The sequence below is a fragment of the Passer montanus genome, unplaced genomic scaffold, assembly GCF_014805655.1.
Source record: "Passer montanus isolate IOZ18808 unplaced genomic scaffold, ASM1480565v1 scaffold13, whole genome shotgun sequence".
NCBI lineage: Eukaryota > Metazoa > Chordata > Aves > Passeriformes > Passeridae > Passer > Passer montanus.
The window spans coordinates 1398650-1417559 of NW_024359832.1; the positions used below are offsets into that span (position 1 = coordinate 1398650).

At 44.2% G+C, this 18910-nt stretch overlaps 2 protein-coding genes across 4 annotated transcripts in view; one reads left to right on the plus strand and one right to left on the minus strand.

Moving 5' to 3' along the window:
- Positions 1-6845: 6845 nt before the first annotated feature.
- LOC120497414 overlaps positions 6846-18910 on the minus strand; it is a 41175-nt gene continuing 29110 nt past the window's right edge. For 2 of the 3 annotated variants that reach the window (XM_039698894.1, XM_039698892.1), the window contains 9 exons: positions 17059-17104; positions 16251-16448; positions 13287-13465; positions 12442-12621; positions 11912-12025; positions 10157-10240; positions 9875-10055; positions 8741-8899; positions 6846-8089 (listed from right to left, as the gene is read on the minus strand). In XM_039698894.1, coding sequence (XP_039554828.1) covers positions 7923-8089; positions 8741-8899; positions 9875-10055; positions 10157-10240; positions 11912-12025; positions 12442-12621; positions 13287-13465; positions 16251-16448; positions 17059-17104 — 1308 coding nt within the window. In that variant the 3' untranslated portion in view covers positions 6846-7922. Of the gene's footprint in view, positions 8090-8740; positions 8900-9874; positions 10056-10156; positions 10241-11911; positions 12026-12237; positions 12352-12441; positions 12622-13286; positions 13466-16250; positions 16449-17058; positions 17105-18910 lie in introns of all 3 variants that reach the window. The other variant, XM_039698893.1, reaches the window with a different exon arrangement.
- PPAT (phosphoribosyl pyrophosphate amidotransferase) overlaps positions 17448-18910 on the plus strand; it is a 42902-nt gene continuing 41439 nt past the window's right edge. Inside the window, exon 1 of the mRNA XM_039698895.1 lies at positions 17448-17803. Coding sequence (XP_039554829.1) covers positions 17676-17803 — 128 coding nt within the window. The 5' untranslated portion in view covers positions 17448-17675. The remainder of the gene's footprint in view (positions 17804-18910) is intronic.

Sequence of the window (18910 nt, forward strand, 5' to 3'; positions counted from 1 at the left end):
AAAACAACAAAGTTTGATCACCTTATATTGTTATAGTAAGGTTCAAAATCAATGTAATTAAGCCTGAATAGAATGCAGGTGATCTAGACTTGGGGAAAAAGGGAAAGCTCACTTCCTGTGTAGGCAAGGTACAACACCATTAATGATGAGTCTTACCTGATGATGAGAAATAGTCAACAAAAGAGTCAGCCTCTCAAGAGCCAACCTCAAGGCTTAAGGGAGTCTCCTTTGCTGGGCAACACTCCTGGACCAGCCAACAGAAGCTGCCCTAAATTACTGTTGGAGCACCTTATTTATGAGATTGTGCCTTCTTTGTTCAGTCATAAGATTGACAAGTTGATGTAGAAATGTTCTTTGTGTAAGCATAAGAACAAAATTCAGTATGTCTTCAAAGATTGGCGATCCATAAATAGCTATACATGTATGTTAATAGGAGAGAGCTCATAAACTCCAGTGTGATGAGGTGAAGTCACCATACTCAGAAATACCTGCCAGGAAGTGATGTGTATTTTGGCAAGGACTTCTTCACAATTTTTTTTAATTATGGTCAGAGGTCTCACTGAAATTCCTAATTTATGATTAATATTTACCTCCAGCATTTTACCAAATGTTGTTTCTTGTAGCAGCTTGCTGCCTTGGATGAGTACTGATGAACATTCAGGTTAGAAACTTCCATTTCTTGGTATGAAATAGCAACTTCATATTTCTCCATCTAACTTAATTTTTATTTTGGCGATTGGCAAGCATTTGTCACATTAATTAGAAGAAGTTATTCCTTTGTGGGCCTTTTACTGGCCCTAAGTTTCTTTAATGACAATGTGCAAAGATGACTGTAAGATGTTGATGGGAGTGAAACTTGAAGGGATGTTAGAACATTTTTAGAAAGATGTTTGCTCTGAACCCCATGAAAGATGACGTCAGTTTCAAACATTGCTATATGCAATGGTTTTTTAGCTCCATTCCTTAGAGCTCTGCATCAGTACATGTGGGGTGGGGTAAATATCTGATAGATACTGAAATTGTGCTTTAGACTCACTTGCATTAATTATAAATGAGACAGTGTAGTAGGGTAGGATTACCTGCACAGCTGAGTCCTGGGGAGCAGCAGGAGGGAGCCCCACAGTACCAGGCTCTGCTCAGCTGACACTGGGGCAGGGACAGTTCCCAGAGAGAATGGTTGCCTTTGAGCACTGTCAGGAGCAGCAGCCAAACCACATCTGCCTGGTCTGCACCTCACCAAGGCTGTGATGTTTTTTCAATACCTATCTACAACTGGATTTATAATAGGAAGGGTTTCCACTTAGTAGATGAAATACCTGTTTAAGGAAGATAATATCCATGGTATGATGCTGCAATACATCCATTATCCTTTCATTTATGCACTTTTCTACAATTAAAAAAACCAAAAAACCTAAAGCTGCACAATGTTTAATCATAGGATTTAAGATATTCTAAGGCCTTTAACAAAACAAAACAAAATAGAGTCCATTGACCCTTGTTTTTTGTGGAGTTATGCTTTCCTGTCTGCTCATGACTGCCACTGCTTTTACGAGCAAACACAAGTAGCAGGATTTCACCACGGATTTAAAAAAAATCCACTCTTGATTATAGAATTGATGTAGTTAAATTTGAGTCAGAAATCAGAAATGCCTATGAGCATATGACAGGCTCTAGGACAAAATGTTTTGGGTGTTAGAGAGGTAGTTGGTAGGGAAGTCTTCACAATTCCAGTTGAGGGGTTTGGTTTTGTTTGGTAAGTTGGAAGGATGTCCTATATTGGAAATAACTTTTCAAGCATACTGATTGCAAACCTGTACTAGCTATGAAACTGACCATTTAGTTGATGTTTAGTGTTAGGAAAGGGAAATTATGGTAATGGGAAACCAAAGGCTGTGCCATACTAAGATAAATACAGTCACTTTCCAATCCAAACAAGTTCCCTAGAGCTTGGTATTTTAATTATACTGTCTATTAGAGTGAGTGTTGGTTCCTTGTACTCAAGAGCTTTCTGGTCTGTCAGAATATTTTTATCAGCATAAAGAGCTATAGGAGGGGCCTTAATTATACTGTCTATTAGTGAGTGTTGGTTCCTTGTGCTCAAGAACTTTCTGGTCTGTCAGAATATTTTTATCAGCATAAAGAGCTATAGGAGGGGCAAAGTGGTCTACTAGCTTCTCCCTGACAGTGCTGTGAGGGGAGGGGCAATGTTTCTTTTTTTAATTTTGTTGTTGTTGTTTTCTTCCCTTTTTTGTTCCCCGCTTGCATCAGCCCTCAGTTGATTCTGACTGAGGGTTCCTTGAGCCCATCCTCTTTCCTCTGCCAGCATATCAGACCTGTTCACCAGATGCTTCAGCTGCCTGATGGATGAAATCCTGGGGTCTGGAAAGCACCAAGTGAACGACAGCCCATTCTTTTCTGTGAAAAGCTCTGTCATTGAACAAGACTTGAACTTAATGCTTGATATTCACAAGCATCTGTTGAGCTTCTGGCAGCTTGTTTGCTGTACTACTTTTCTGTGAAGATATCCTCCTACTGGTGATGACATCTGTCATCAGGAGGGGGGAGAGAGAGAAAAGCTGTTACAGTTCAGTCTTTTACCAACTTCTGTGCAAATGCATCTTGATTCCTTCCTAAAGAAGTTTTGAATTTTACCTCCCACAGGGAACAACAAGTCTGTCTGAGATCACCTTTGCACTCAGGGAACACCCTTCAAGAAGTAAATCCTGTCAGATCCCTTTCTGCTGGGGAGCAGAAAGCTGAACTGACATTTCATAGTCATCATACAGAAGGATAACAGGACCTGCCTGAGGCCTGCTAAGAGACTCCCAAGGCAGAAACCCAAAGCTCTAGAGGCAAGCTCACTTAAGGAAACAAACTGAGATAGTGTGGGGGAAAAGGGGAGGTGGTCATCTTCCCTTCCCACGGATCTCTGCATGCCTGTGGTGGTTAAAGCACTTCTAAGAATTGAGGCTGAGGTTATGTTTTGTTCTTTCCCCCAATAGCAAGGAGATCAAATTGCTTACAATCAGGGTGGCTGTTCTAACATGTAGAGTGCATGTTAGGTTTTGTGTGGATAGATGTGCTTTGAAGTCCCAAATGGAACACTAACTTTGTGTATCCTGATAAGGATGATTGCTAAGAGGCTGGTTTGCCCTGCTAAGACCTAAAATGCTTCTACAAAAGTGCACAAGGAGATGCTTAAGTGGCTTTAGGTCTCTGTCACCCAGGTAGCCAGTGAGCAGCAAGAGTGAGGAGCTTTGAGTGCACACATTTAGATCACAAGTGGAACAGGGATCTGGGAACTGTGAATGCAGCACAATTCTAGAGGTATTTCAACTCTGCAGGAAATTCTGAGTTTGTATTTGGTTTGTGGGGGTTTTTTTGTTTGTTTGGGGGTTTTTTTGTTGTTGTTTTTGTTGTTTTTTAATTAACCCCTGATGAAACTTTTATAACTTTCTCCTCTAGTACGTACTTTGAAAAAAGTCTTGAGTGTTCCAACATTTACACTTTATTTTTACATAAGCCCAAAAAGCAAACGTGAGCTTTTGGGAGTTTTGAACAGGAAGTGTCATCTGAAAATACACAGATGAAAATGCCAACTGCAACACAATCCAATTACAGTACAACTGGCACCTCTGATTTTATTTTAAAACATGGCTCAGAATTTCCACCCCTATTTCACAATTAAGTTGCAGGTCTAAAAAAATCACTGAGGCTGCAAGAAAAGGTCCAAATGTGCACTCCAGTGGAGGAACAATAATTATTTTTCTTTGGGTGTGAATTGCTTGAAAACAGGGACTGCCTTAATGCCATCCCCAATAAGTATAAAGCACATTCTCTCCTATGCCCTCAATTCACTTTTACAGCTCCCCACAGCAGCAGATGTTAAAAACATACCTTCAGTGTTCTGGATAGAAGCTTTAACCTTTGAGCTGTGGATGGAGAACAAACCTGTGGGAGCCATGACTGATTTTTTCCTCAGTTTTTCAAAATGGGGATTCTTTGGGTATGGCTTTTTTTGTGGAAATGAAATTGTTAGCAAGGCTGAGCATCAGCTGCCACTCACCTGTATCTTTTAGCAATGTGGGATGTAAAAGAAGTTCTGCCATCAGCCCTTCCCTCTGCTAAGTCCAAACAGTTCTTTGCTGATATCTTTAAAGAATATTTACTGTTAAGCAGGTAACTGCTAACTAGCACATGATCTAATTCAGGGTCCTAATTCCACAGCAGGTGCTTAAAAGACCTTCATTACAGGTATTTCAACTCAATTTGCCAAATACAAATAAACTTCATTAAGTGCTCTACATAATAATTCTGTGAAGATAAAAGCACTTTTTTATTCAATAATTTGTTAGGATTGTTTTTAAAATTGGACCAAAAAAGCAAAAGTGCTACAAGAGCAATTTCTGACTGCAGCAATTTTCAGTTTATTGCATCAATGTAATAGTTAGAATGCCAAATCAAAGGGAAGTATTTTTGTATTTTCATTCCACAGCAAAAGCTTTGTGAAGAAGTTTCAGCTAAACTAAACAGCTGACCTTTAGGGCAGCAATAGAAAATCCTTGCAGATACGACAGACTTTGCAAGTTTTGTCTGCTGATCACAGCAGCACACTGTTAATGTCAGGTGCTGTGTCCTGGTGCAAGGCAACTGCTCAAGCAGGGATTTGTAACTAGAAGTTCAATACAGACTGCACAAAAACCCCCCAAACAACCCACCCCATCCAAAAGCTGAAGAATGACCATCGCTATGGCAACTAAAGCACTTAGCATGCTCAAGCCTCACGTAAATTGGCACTCTTCTACAAATCAAGTTAGTATAATCCGGGTTAAAGTAATGTGAGTAAAGTATCTAGAGATCAAACTGAGTATTTCAGGTGCTAGAACTCATATAATTATTCGTTACTAATTGTTATTGCATAGGGGAAGACTACAGACAGCACAGCACTATGGGCTGAAGAGACACCAGTGGCTGGCTGTAGTTGTGTATCCCAGCATGGTGCTAGGGTAGTCAGGTGGCTGGTAAGCTTGTGAGGTTGATTGTCCATCAGAGCCAACACCCAGTGTAGTGCTGGGTAGGGCAGAATAGGAAATTACACCTTCGCCTGTTGTGTAACTTCACCCTCAGGTTGTGTATTGTTATGCAGCTGAGTGAGCAGACTGCTGCCTCCAGGAGGAAGAAATGCTGCAATCTCTTACCTTGTTGGCTCTGGTGCTTGTCTGATTACAAGATAAGATGATCCAATTCACTCACCCAAGCCAACAAAAGAGCATGGACTCTTCACCCATTAATTCTCCTGCTAGTTGAAGCTAGCATCAGTGTCTTGTTAGAAGAGCTGTTGGCGTGCTTTCAGATGTGCCTCAGCAAGTATGCAGGCAAGTACTAACTTGGTAGTTTACTTGCTAAAAACAACTCACAGTCCTGAGGATCTTTACTTGGAAGTCAATGCTTCCACAAATACAGCATAGAATCATAGAGTCAGCTAGGTTGGAAGAGACCCTTAAGATCATCCACCCAGTCCAACCATCCACCCAGCACAATCACTGCAACCCCTAAACCATCAGACCTTATCACCCAGTACCACATCCAGACACCTTTTGACCACCTCCAGGGATGGTGACTCCAACACCCCCCCCACCCAGTAACCTATTCCAGTGCCTGACAACACTAACAGTGAAAAATAAATCCCAGTATCTAATCTGAATCTCCCCTGTCTGAGCCTTAGGCCATCTCCTCTCGTCCCCTCACTGCAGGCGCAGCAGGAGAGACTCGAGCCGCCTTTCAGGGAGCTGCAGAGGGGGGTGAGGTCCCTCCTGAGCCCTCTCCAGGCTCAACAAACCCAGCTCCCTCAGCTGTTCCTCACAGGACGTGTTTCCTGGAGCACTCATGAGCCTTGTTGCCCCTGCCTGACACATGCCAGTACCTCTATGTCCTTTTTAAAGTGAGGGCCCAGAACTGGACACAGCAGTCAAGCTGCAGCCACATCAGTGCAGGAGGATCATCACTTCCCAAGTCTTATTGGTTGCATGAGTGCTGAAACAGGCCAGGATGCCACTGGCCTTGGCCACCTGGGCACACACTGGCTCATGTTCAGACACTGTCACCAGCACCCCCAGCTCCTTTTCTGACAACTTTCCAGCCACTCTACCCCCAGCCTGTAGTCCTGCATCAGGTTAGTGAGGCCAAAGTAAAGGACCCAGCACTTGGTCCTTCTGAACCTCACACCACTGGCCCTAGCCCATCAATCCAGCCCCCTCTGCAGAGCCCTCCTACCCTCCAGCAGATCAACATGCCAACCCAGCTTGATGTTATTTGCAAATAATAGACTAAATGCCCACATCTAGATCATGCCACAAAGGAATTTTAGCCTCTTTGTTCTTCACTAATCCTTACTATTACTGATACTTCATTTAGAGATTCATTAGAAAAGCAACTGCCCTAATGCTTAAGAAAAGAGTTCTTTTAGTTTAGGATAAGCTTTGACCAATTTTAAACCCTTGCATTCAAGGGAACACTGCTTAGAGCTCTTCTATACAGATACACATGATATGTGGTCAGTGCCAGTGAAGAAGGCCAGCAGCAACATTTAATCCAGTTACTCACACTACAGGGCAAATCTGACCTACCACACCATCACAGAGGAGAACTTCACAAACAAAGCAACACTCCTGAGACAATCAAATAGCAGAAGAGTATCTTTCAGAAGGCTGTCAGCTAATAGTGTTCCATGCAGGTTTTAGTGCATAAGCTTCTTACAAGATTATTACCTAATTTGCAGTCCTGAAGTTACATACCACAGCTGATAGCTACTTTTGAGTATACTTATTCAATAAATCTCCATGGAGCAGATTTGCATTCAACAGTTTATTTATAATTGTAAAAGCATAGGTGTTACATACTTTGAGTAATTGCATATTTGTTAGAATCTTACCTACTCAGAAGACTGGTGTGTGCAAAGACAAGAAAGTCATGCTTAGATTTCCCCCCAGAAGTTTGTTGCTTTAGTATTTGTTCCCCTGTTCAGTAAAACTTCCACAGAAACAGAGTGAGGAAATATAGACACAGAATAGCTATAGTTATTGGAAGTGTATGAAGACAGTCCAACATCATCACATAGCCCCTATAGAACTACTGAAGGTAGATCTGCCTAGTATTTAAAAGGACAAAGCCTGGTCTAGGCAAGGGTTAGAACAAACAGGCAACAAGCCAAGTTACAGGTCACTCAAGCCATTTGTATTTATGGCTTGTTATGAACAAGCAAATTGGTGTCAACTTCATCACATCATTCCAAAAGATATTACAATGGGGTAAATATACACACACTTTTTTAAAATATACATGTATGTATATACATTTTTAAAATAAGGCATGTATTTATTTCAGGCTCTTAAAACATTTTTCCACACTCTTTTCCTATTAATACAGCATATGTTGCCATTTTATTGCTAAAGAAAGCATACCATCATTGCAAGCACAACAGCATCAACACTGGCTTTTGTCAGCAGTCCAGTTCGGCTAATAAGGTTCAAGACATACATTAATACTGTGGAAGAATGTTACTGTTACAGAAAAATGCAGAAGACTAGCTGAATTCTATTTAGACTGCACCATATCATTCTCTTGACAGTCTGTAGTTAACAGTATACACTAAAAAGCAGAACAGCAGCATTCTGGAGCAACAGAAAGAGCACCTAAGAGTACCTAAAATACTACTTCCCCATCTCTACTTACTTGTTATATTAAAAAAATACACAAGGGAAGGATGATGACACAACAAACTTCCTATTCTGCTCTAACAATGCTTTCTTCTGCAAGAAATGATGCAGGACCTTTGAGCTCATCCAGGGGTAAATCCTAATATGAATGAATATGCACACGCCATTATCATTGTGTAACTAGTAACAGTTACTTGTCAGTGTGACTTACAAGGAGCACTCTCTAAGTTTTTTGTCAGCCTGCTTCAGGGAGATCCAGGTGTTTAACATGTTTGATCGCAGTTTGGCCCACACTAAATGGTTGTTTAACCCAAATATCTGGGCAGCAAACTGGGCAGCTCCTTCAGGTGACAGAGTAGTAGGACAGCTAAGACCTGCAGAGAAGAGAATGCCACTTAGAAAAGCATAATTTATAATCAAACAAAACATTTTCACTGAAGAACAATTTAAGACAAGGCTTGTTTCAGCCTCCAGGAGCCACATGATTCAGTTTTAAAGCCAGTGAAGTGTCACGTGTTCCATTACTTTTAATATGACTGCTTTGTGGCACTTCACACCAAAAGCCATCATGCAAATTACTCCCTTATACAGAGGTAAAAGATTTATGGGCCACCACTCAAGTCACTAACAAAGTTAAAAATAATGCAGGTAAAAATGCACTGAATTAGTAGTTAAGTGTTGAGGTTTACCTACACTTATTTATCTTTGATCGTAAGGAAAATGCATCAAAATTCAATTACTTAAATTCCCATTAGTATTATTTTCCATTTCAAAATAAAATGTTTAGCAAGGATAAGCCAAGGTTTACTTTTTATAAGGATTATTCCTATGTAATCTTTGCTGTGTCTCTTGGGCTTTTTGCCATTAAGAAGTCAAAGCCTGAATGTGACATATTTCCACAGACTTTGCTTGGTACTGGACCAGCTGCTTTTCTAATGCTTTGCCCCTTGTGTGCACAGTAGAACAACAGCAACAGAAAAATAGAGCTAGATCAGATCAAGAGCATAAATTGAAGATCATCTTACCACTGGGTAGTCTGAGAGAAGACCACACATCCTGAGTACCCCAGTCAGCTGAGAGTGGAGGGCAGTTGACAACTGGGTAAGCAGTGTTACCAGACATTACTGGCCCCAAACCATTGCTTCTGCCAGCTACTGCAACAAACACTGTTGGGATTCCATCTCCTGTGGGGAGGAAGACATTCACAGATAAGCAATCCACCTTGTTCTCTACCACTTGCTTTCATGGGTTCACAACTGTGTTTGCAGGGATCTTTTCAATTCCATTACATGGCACTAATATTTTGTGTCCAAAACTTCCTCCTTTACAGAAATATCTTCTTAGAAATCTTACATCCTTAAATCCCAGCTATGTTTACCACACACAGCTGAAATTAGCATTTCTTATTCTGCCTCTGAGGGGAAGTCTCTTATCAGAGGAAGAGGTGCTGCTTAGCTTTATAGAGAACACAGTCATTAAACCTCTTGGATCTGGAAGTATTCCTCTCCTTAAATCTGAAAGAGTTCACCTCAAAGTAAGTGTTTTAACTATGGTTACCACAATTGTAGTTTCACCAAGTAGAATGGTATGCATAGAATGTGTATACTCCCACAGAAATAATGCCTGTATCTCCTCTGCTAGGTCATAAACACTTTTGAAGAGATGTGAAATCGTCTTAGCAAAGAGAGTAATTTAAAGCAAGCATCTTTTTCTCATGGCATCTAAATAAGCAAGAATGTTTTAATCAAACAGAAAAAACATGGTGGGAGCAACATCTGCCTAATATGACACATGAGAATATTCAGTCAGCTAGAGAAAAATGTTGCCCTCCCTGGTTTCAGAAACGCTGGCATTGCCAGCAAGGTGCTACAATAAATCTATTAATGTGATCAGGGCTTGGGCAAAGCATTTCTGACACTGGGATAAAAACAGAGGTTAGACTTTGAGTAATGGAAGGTGTGGCAGCACAGTAGGACAATACATTGCTCCAAAATTACTTAAAGCACTCATGCTACTAGCAAGTGTGAAACACAATTGTAACACAGCTTGGTGTTCTGTTTAACAAAAAATGGAAAAACCCCACATGAATCTTTTAAGTTGCCAGGTCATTCTGAAACATGATGCTGTGTCAAGCCAAACCAGTATTTCTTGGCATTTACCTTCATACTCTGCTTTGATTCGCAGGGTTTCATCTGGCCCTTTGTGAGCAGAAGTCACTCTTAATTCACAAGGAATTCCAAAAGTTGCACATGCCTTTTTTATTTTTTCACAGTGACTGAGGTCAGAAGAAGATCCCATCAACACCACAACTCTACCTTGGCTCTTTGTTTTTAGAAGCAACTAGAGAAGAGTGGAGAGGGAGGGGAGTAATAAAAGCAGTTAAAAGGATTGAAGGCACACAGTTATCAAAGTCTAGATGTGTTGTTCATAAAAACAGGTACCTCCACTCTTTCTGAAACCCATTCAAAGTTTCTCTTAACCATTTGCAGTGCTTCAGGAGTCACTTCTTTCAGGTCCCGATAGGACTGGAAAAAGGAAAATAAAACATTGAAGTGTTGTGGTTTAACCCCAGCCAGCAGCCAAGCCCCACACAGCCTCTCACTCACTCCCCCACCAGAGATCAGGGAGAGAATCTGAAAGATAGAATTGAGAAAACTCATGGGTTGCAATAAAGACATTTTAACAGGCAAAGCAAAAGCTGTACACACAAAACAAAAGAAGGAATTAATTCCCTGCTTCCCATGGGCAGGCAGGTGTCCAGCCATCTCCAGGAGAGCAGGGTCTGCAATATCCCTTGGGTCAGCTGGGGTCACCTGTCCCAGCTGTGTCTCCTCCCAGCCTGCCATGCACCCCCAGCTTCCTCAGCAGTGTGGCAGTACCAAAAGCAGAAAAGGCCTTGGGGTCTGTGTAAGCACTGCTCAGCAGCAACAAAACTTCTTGATATTACCAACCTAGTGTTCAGCACAAATCCAAAACACAGCCCCATATTAGCCACTGTCAGGAAAAATAACCCTACTCCAGCCAAAACCAGCGGACAAAGTTAATGTGATTTGGGTACACAAAAGACTTATTTTGCTACCATAATTGGTAAGAATTATTATTATACCCCAAATGAAATATTTGCACAGTTTCTAGCAATTCCAGGCATAAACAGCCTTCTACATTGCAATTTATGCCCATTTACAACACAAAAAGACTTTCAGCCACAGGAGTATTAAGGTTTTGGAAGCTTTCCACAGGGAAAATTTAAGGAAAAACACACAACTTCTTTAAAATTGGATTTGTAATGATAGGATTGCTTGCAGTAGTACTGTACCAACCTAGATTCTACATTATATTATCATGAACCTTATTTTAGGGGACTGTCAGAGCAATTAACTCAAGCATGCTACTACATAATTCAGGTCAAGTAAACAACAGAGCAGTTTTTCTTCCCAATTTAAAATTAATACCCTTCCTCCCAGGTACACTTTGACATCTTCCCCTGTGACCTGCAACACTTTCACAGGGCCTCTGTCAGTACTCTCAACAACCATGGCAAACTCCTGACAACAGCATTCCCAAACTAGTTCCTTCATAACTAGTCATCTGGTAACTCAGAGATATTTGTGAAGTATAAATGCTGTAAGTTTAAATATAGGACAAGTTCTGTTTCAAACTTGTTTGCAGGCCTCATGTGTGGGCACAGTCTATTAGTAACACTTTTGGAAGCATTATTGAATTCATGGTTAACCAAAGTAAATAACAGAGAAAAGCATCCTCACTGCAATTCCCTCTTAAGTATCACCAGATCTCTACTAGTAGAGGATAATAATAATTAATCTCTGAATAAACTGAGAAACTTGGAGGCAGACCTGGGAACCAAAACTTCTATTCTTTCCACCAATCTGTAATCAACTATTTTATTATCTGTGCAAGTCAGAAATCCTTATTATTCCTGGAAACTCCACACTTCATTATGACAGCTCCAGTCAACAGTGCTGTTGGGTATTCCAGCTGAAGATATACAGACAGAGGATTTTTTTCCTACCATAAACCAGATAAACAGGCTTGGACACAAGGGACCCTACGAAGTACTTTGTAACAAGGTAAGACCACCTAGAAAAAGCCACTCTGAAAGCAGATGGTGAACTGTAGGCTTTACTTTCTTCATTCTTCTCTCCTGCTCACTTAGAAAGTAAAGATTAAAGCACCACCTGTTTGTCCTTTTGCTGGCTTCTGTCTCCTGCTGGCCACAGTCTCCAAGAATCGTTGTCAATAACATCAGCAAGAACAATTTCTTTTGTCAGCACATTAACACCAAATTCAATCTAAAAAGACAGTAAGAATCCTATTTCAGTAACTATACAGTGATATTTATTTAATGAGAACAGGCTTGGACACAAGGCACCCTACAAAAGTACTTTGCAACAAGGTAAGACCACCTAGAAAAAGCCACTCTGAAAGCAGATGGTGAACTGTAGGCTTTACTTTCTTCATTCTTCTCTCCTGCTCACTTAGAAAGTAAAGATTAAAGCACCACCTGTTTGTCCTTTTGCTGGCTTCTGTCTCCTGCTGGCCACAGCCTCCAAGAATCGTTGTCAATAACATCAGCAAGAACAATTTCTTTTGTCAGCACATTAACACCAAATTCAATCTAAAAAGACAGTAAGAATCCTATTTCAGTAACTATACAGTGATATTTTTCCTGTCAAAACCAGGATCATGAGAAATTAGATTCTTATACCTTCAGATCTACAAGAGTGCAGTTTTGTGGCTGCCACGCTTTTTCCAGGATCTCAAAAATGGCTTGAGTAGAACGAGACATAATATCCACTTCAGTCTGGCCAATAGTAAGTCCAGCAAAACAGAATTTTGCTTCAATTATTTGCTCTTCAGACCACTGTGGATCATTATTAGCATCATCCTGTTAAGAAAACCAGAACAAATACATGATGTAATTTAAGCTTGCTATAAGAGGAAAACTAATCATTAAAAACAAAACCATGGTTTTGTGTGGCTTTTTTTTTTTCCAAAAAACAAATACAGGCTTCAAACTAGTATTTTATGATTAGCATTTAAAAAATAACAGTAACATTGAAAACACTTGCTGTAACACCTGACCATCTTTAAGAGTAACAGGGTACACACCACAAACACTTTAGATTACAGTTCACCAGATACATCTTTCAGCACACATTCCCAAAGGAGTTCAGAATCCTAAATGACTAGCTAGCTACTTACCCTCACCATGCAACCACTGTTTATTTTAATTTCTTCAAATATGTCAACACATCTGTTTCAACTGATGCATTAAGCTTATACCTAAACAGCCCTTATACCTATATTTTTCTAGTTTAAAGTATTGGCTTGTTATTCTTTGACTGCACTGTAAGCCACTACTGTATGGACTTGGAACAAAACAGCTTTGGACAAGAATGCAAGAAAACATTAGAATGGCAAAACTACAGAGAGTGAGAGGATTGGTCAGCCACTAGCACTAACTGCTTTATCTGTCAGCATTTTAAAGGAGATAATACAGAATTCTAGCTCTGCTTAAGTTTGATTAACATCATGGGAAAGGAAACTTACCTTGTAAAACATCTCAATTTTGGGTGGGTAAAACTTATATCCTTCTTTGACACCAGGGTTTCTCTTGAGGAAGGAGCCAGTAGCAATTCTTCTGCACACCCATTCAATTGGGATCATTTCACAGTGAGCTGCTATGAATGCTGTGTCACTCTGTTTCCTGACAAAAGCTGTTTTGATTCCTAAATAAAAAGATGGCAGCTTAGTTCCATTAGTAAGCACACTCCACAGTTAAAACAGTAGTCACAAATACCTTTAAGTACATCTGAATCTTGTTCTTCCATGGACTTAAAGGACACACAATCTTTTCAGAGTATTTTAAGCCCAGCCTTGCCAAGTATCTTCCACAAGCCATTAGTTTTGCCGATTTTATCATACAAAAATAACTCTTAACTCAGAAATCCTACTTTTGTAATTTTGTTCACAGACTCTTAAAAAATTAAATCTATCCCTCACAATGCTTTTGTTTGTTTAAAAAAAATAATTAGCAGCAACCAAGTACCCAACCATGTTCTCTGGTGAAAGATTCACTATAGATCGAACAGTAATTGGAGCCTTTCAAAGGAGTAACACAGCACAGCACAGCAGTCTTTACTACTTTGCTTAATAAAAGCAGATGGGACAAAGAGAATGGCTTTGTCCTCGCTTTCATCACAAACTAAGTTATTTAGGACACTAGATCTTGATGATTTATTAGGCAAAAGACAGATACAGAAGCATGTGCACTCGAACCTGCTGCAACAAGTCAACCTTCTTACATAATTGTAAGATGATGGTCCCCACATTGAACAGGGACAGCCAACATGCAGATCAGCACCCTAAGTGCAAAATGGCTCTTTTTTCAATTTCACTCTGGAGGAGAGTCCCACCTTTCTCCCTGACTGTTGCAGATAAGTAACACCTTACAAAAGGAAGGCCTTGTAAAATCATGGCTCAGGCCTGTTACTTTGGCTAAGTAGAAAAGGACTATGGGAATGTGACTCAGCTGACTTAGAGGTAGAAAAACAAGTCATATAACCATCGGTGTTCACATCGTGGGCTATGGTGGTTGGCTGAATTATGTTTGTTATGATTTAAAACTATGTAGCTGATAATGGGCTAACTGGTTAAGGCCTGGTTTTGGCAATAAAGCAGCTCTCCCTGCACCTGCCTGGGCACTCTGTGTCGCATACCTGACCAGGGCAAGACAACTGCCAAGGCCAGCCAGCATCTGCCAGAAACAGAAGGCAGAGGAGCCACACTCAGTCAAACCAAGCAGTTCTATTCCATTCCACTTCCAGAACCATAAGGGAAGAAATAAAAAGTCTTAAAATATGAACACTGACTCTTCCAAGTTTGGTGCATTTCCTTCAAAGGCAGAATAATTTGAGTACATCAAATGCACATTAAGGCCCCTGTCTGGTTCACTACTACATTTTTCACCAGTGCAGATGTGTGCTTTTGCTAGGCTGACATTAGCTCTATTCTAAAAGGGAGAGAAACTTTAACAGAACTTCGTAAATCATCACCTCTGAAAGAGCAGGTAAAGAAGAGTTGTGCAAGGCGAACAAACAAAACGCCCTCTACAACAAGGCATTCCCACTATCTGCATTTACACCACTGAAATAAGGAAACTGGAGAAGAACCCTCAAAAGTTCTTTTGTTGTTTTAAAATGCAGCTGCAGCTAACTCTGCATGTTTTTCCATGGCACCTGTGAGAGTTATGAGTACAAGCCACTCATGGATTTTTGAGAGGTCAACAGAATGGCTTCTTCATGTTAAAAGTGCACATCTGTAGGATATTAAGTATTTTGACTGTTATCTTAACGATTGCCATTCAAGAATTAGGCAAAACATCTCACTAACTGCTCCAAAACGAATGTTAGAAGTTTTAATCAACTGCAAAAGTGATCAAAGCCTAGGAGGCTTCTTAGTAGTGTATGCACAACAGGCTTGTGAATTACTTGGTATATATTTCTGTGTAAGCAGCTCTTAAAATATGCGCTGAGACAAAGATATAACTCTAGAGAAACCATCTTTCTCTTCCCCATACAAAACATGCTAGGACTTCACCATTAGCTATCACCACACCTTGTAAACAAATACTACAAATTCTAGAGTAACTCAGCTGGTTCCCTTGTTCAAAAGTTTCAAAGCACATGGAGCACACAGTTATAAGCAATCTCGGCTAAGCTTACTAGTGCCTGTATTCTAGTACTGTTATCAGACACCTCTAATTCCTCCTTGCAGCTTGCCAACTACTCAAAGACACTGTAAAATGCTTTCTCAAAGCAAAGCTACTGGCTCCATTTTTGGAAGTGTGGTGCTAAACTTACTTGAGTGACTTAAGTTGTGTACTCCATGAAACTCACTGCTAGCATCAGAAACAGTCTGAATCTTTTAAAGTAAAGATTAAGCTTGTGATACATTCAATACAGACTGATAAACGCATTTTGCAATGTGGTCCTCACAAGTGTTTATCTGCAAAGCTTACAGGAAGTTTATGCTGCTGTAAGACACAACTGAGGGGGGGAAAAGACACTCTAGTTTTATGTTTCAGCTTACATACACAGATTTCACAGTGCCTAGACAGTGTGGTCGTACCACCAGCTAGAAGTGTGTTCTGTGCATGCAGATGTAGTAAAGCAAGGCAGATGCATCCAGCCCAGTTACAGGTAAGGAGTTGTAGGGTATGGAAGAACTGACAAAAGCAGAGGGGAGAGGATTAGAGGCATGTCCAAACAAGCAGGAGAAACTATTGCAGTTATCTGCAACACCAGATTACTGCAGATACTCTGCTGTTCCAAATGAACAAGTCACTCACTCAGCACTAAAGTAACAGAGAGAAAAGTATAATTAAAAGCTAATAAAAAAGAGACTAAGAAAACCACAAGAGCCTCAAGGCAGGTTAAACTCTTTTATAAAACAAAACTATTTCATAACATCTGTAGCATACAAGCATACACAGTCTGCCTTTAAAATACTGACCAGCTTCCTGAAGCAGCTGAAACACACAGCTTGTCGTTGTGTTGGAAATGGCAGCCTTCCCTTCCATTCGGTCTTTCCTGGCTGCATTTCCCGCCGTTATTTGGTCTTTTGACTGCATGAGAACACATCCCGGGATATCTGGCAGCTCGTACACTTCTTTCGTTTTGCCTTCATTAACTTTTTTGCCAAGCTTCAGGTCTAGAGGAACAAAAAAACAAAACACAAAAAAAAAAAAAAAAAAAAGAAAGAAAAGAAAAAGTCATTTTTGCATCGCAAAGACTTGTTTACTTCCGCACGCACAGCCACCACCTTCGAGTCCACGGGGATCCAGCAGGGCCCCGCGCTGCGGTCCCCGACCACGAGGAGCCTCCCGAGTCCCGACCCACGGAGCTCAGGCCACGTTCCCCAGCAGCGAGGCCGAGAGCAGGCTCAAGGCTTCTGCCAGCCGCCCCACCGCCCCACGCAGCCGGGAGCGGCCGCCTGAGCGCGGCGGCCGAGAGCTCCGCTGCTTTTTGTTTCTTCAAACTTTGGGGAAATCCCGGAGCTCCGAGCGGCGCGGGGCGGCTGCCGCCCCCAGCATCCCGCACCTGGAGCTGCCCCCGCCATCTCTCCTGCAGCCGTGCCCACCCTCCGTACGAGCCACTACCCACGGAAAAACAAAAAATTAAAAAAACCCAAAAGATTTCAAATCACTCCGGGAAAAAAAGTTGGTTCTCAAGCACCTACACCCCAAGCCGCTGAGCGGGCACCGGCGCCCCGAGAGCGGCACCTCCGACCGACCGACCCACCCCCGACGGCGCCCGGTTACCTGATGCTGCGGGGGCCATGGCTGCGGCGGGAGCGGGCGCGGGCACCTAGGGCACAGGAGAGAGCCTGAGCGCACGCCGCAGGGCTCGGCCGCCGGGGTAAGAAGGGGCCGGCGGAAGGGGCGGGCAGCCCGGGCAGCGGGCCGCGACGCTCGCCGCCAATCGCCGCCCTACGCCGCGGGGCGGCCCCGCCGAGCCCCCCGAGCGAACCCCGGACGGCAGCATCGCCCCCCGCCCCGTCCCGTGCAAACACAGCCCCGGCCCTCTGCCCGGCCAATGCCGACGCCACGCCGCGCTCGGGCCCCGGCCGCCCGCCCCCTCACCCCGCGGGCAAACATCCCCTCGGCCTGGCGCGCCCCGCGGAGTGGCGGGCCGAGTGGATTCTAGGAGAGGCGGGGCCGGCGAGGCGGTGGAGCGGGCCGGGGTGCGGTGTCGCCCCCCCGTATGTAAATGAGGGCGGGAGCCGCCCGGCGGGCCACCGGGATCCCCAGGCGGAGCGGCGCTGTGGGCTGAGCGCGCCGGGGCAGCAGCGCGCGGGAGCCGCTGGAGCGGGAGCGGCACCGGGACCGGGAGCGGGAGCTGGAGCGGGGCCGCCGCGCCACCACGTGCTGCCCGCGCCATGGAGCTGGAGGAGCTGGGCATCCGGGAGGAGTGCGGCGTGTTCGGCTGCATCGCCTCCGGCGCGTGGCCCACGGAGCTGGACGTGCCCCACGTAATCACGCTGGGGCTGGTGGGGCTGCAGCACAGGTAAGAGGGGCGCGGGGGCGAGGCGTGCGCGGACGGGGCCGCCCGGACGCGGCTCGGTGTCGGAGCGGGCCGCGCCGGCTGCTCGCGGCCGTGCGGCGGCACGTGCAGCCTGAGGGCCTCGGGTCTGCGGCGGCGGGAGGGGAGGGGAGCGCCCCGACCGGTCCCGTCCGCTCCGCCCCGGCGGAGAGCCCCGGCAGCATCCCGGAGGCGAAGTGCATGGAACACCCCTCCGCCTCCTGCCTCCCGAGCCGGTCCCGCCAAAGGAGAGCTGTCGAACGCCTTTGGACCTCGGCTGCATCGCGCCGGAGTCGCATCCGCTCTGGCTGCCGGGCCCGCGCCACCGGCCCGGGCGTTCGCAAGGGGACCCGCGGCGTGGCCGCGTCCCGGGCGGCGGGGACGAGCCCCGGGCGGCGGGGATGAGCCCCGGGTGCCGGGCATGAGCCCCGAGTGCCGGGCATGAGCCGCGGGTGCCGGGCATGAGCCCCGGGCGGGGGGGATGAGCCCCGAGTGCCGGGCATGAGCCCCGGGCGGCGGGCATGAGCCCCGGGCGGGGGGGATGAGCCCCAGGTGCCGGGGATGAGCCGCGGGTGCCGGGCATGAGCCCCGGGCGGCGGGGACGAGCCCCGGGTGCCGGGCATGAGCCCCGGGTGCCAGGCATGAGCCCCGGGCGGCGGGATGCGGCGGGATGCGCCGGCGGCCCCGTCCCAGCCACGCCGAGCGGTGACCTCCTGCCTCCTGCCGGCGTCGCGGCGAGGCCCGGCCGTCATTCTCGAGATGCTCACCTTAGAATATAAGTCACACAATCCGAGGCTACGGAAACTGAGCAGTTCTTAAGCGTTTTTGAACTCCTACTAGCGGTAGTGGTTTAGATTCATCATCATGATACAATAAAACTTCTACCTGTCGTGTCTACAGCCGTGTACAACAGACCGGATTCATCCGTGTGGATGCAGAGCTACAGAATTAAGTTTGGGTTCTACTTCCATTTGGTTGGTATTCAAAATAATAACGTTATGGACTGACATATACCAGTCATTTTTTCAGTAATGCCAGAAAGGTATATCGTCCTGGTGGGAACACATGCACAGGCAGGCAAGCACAAGATCG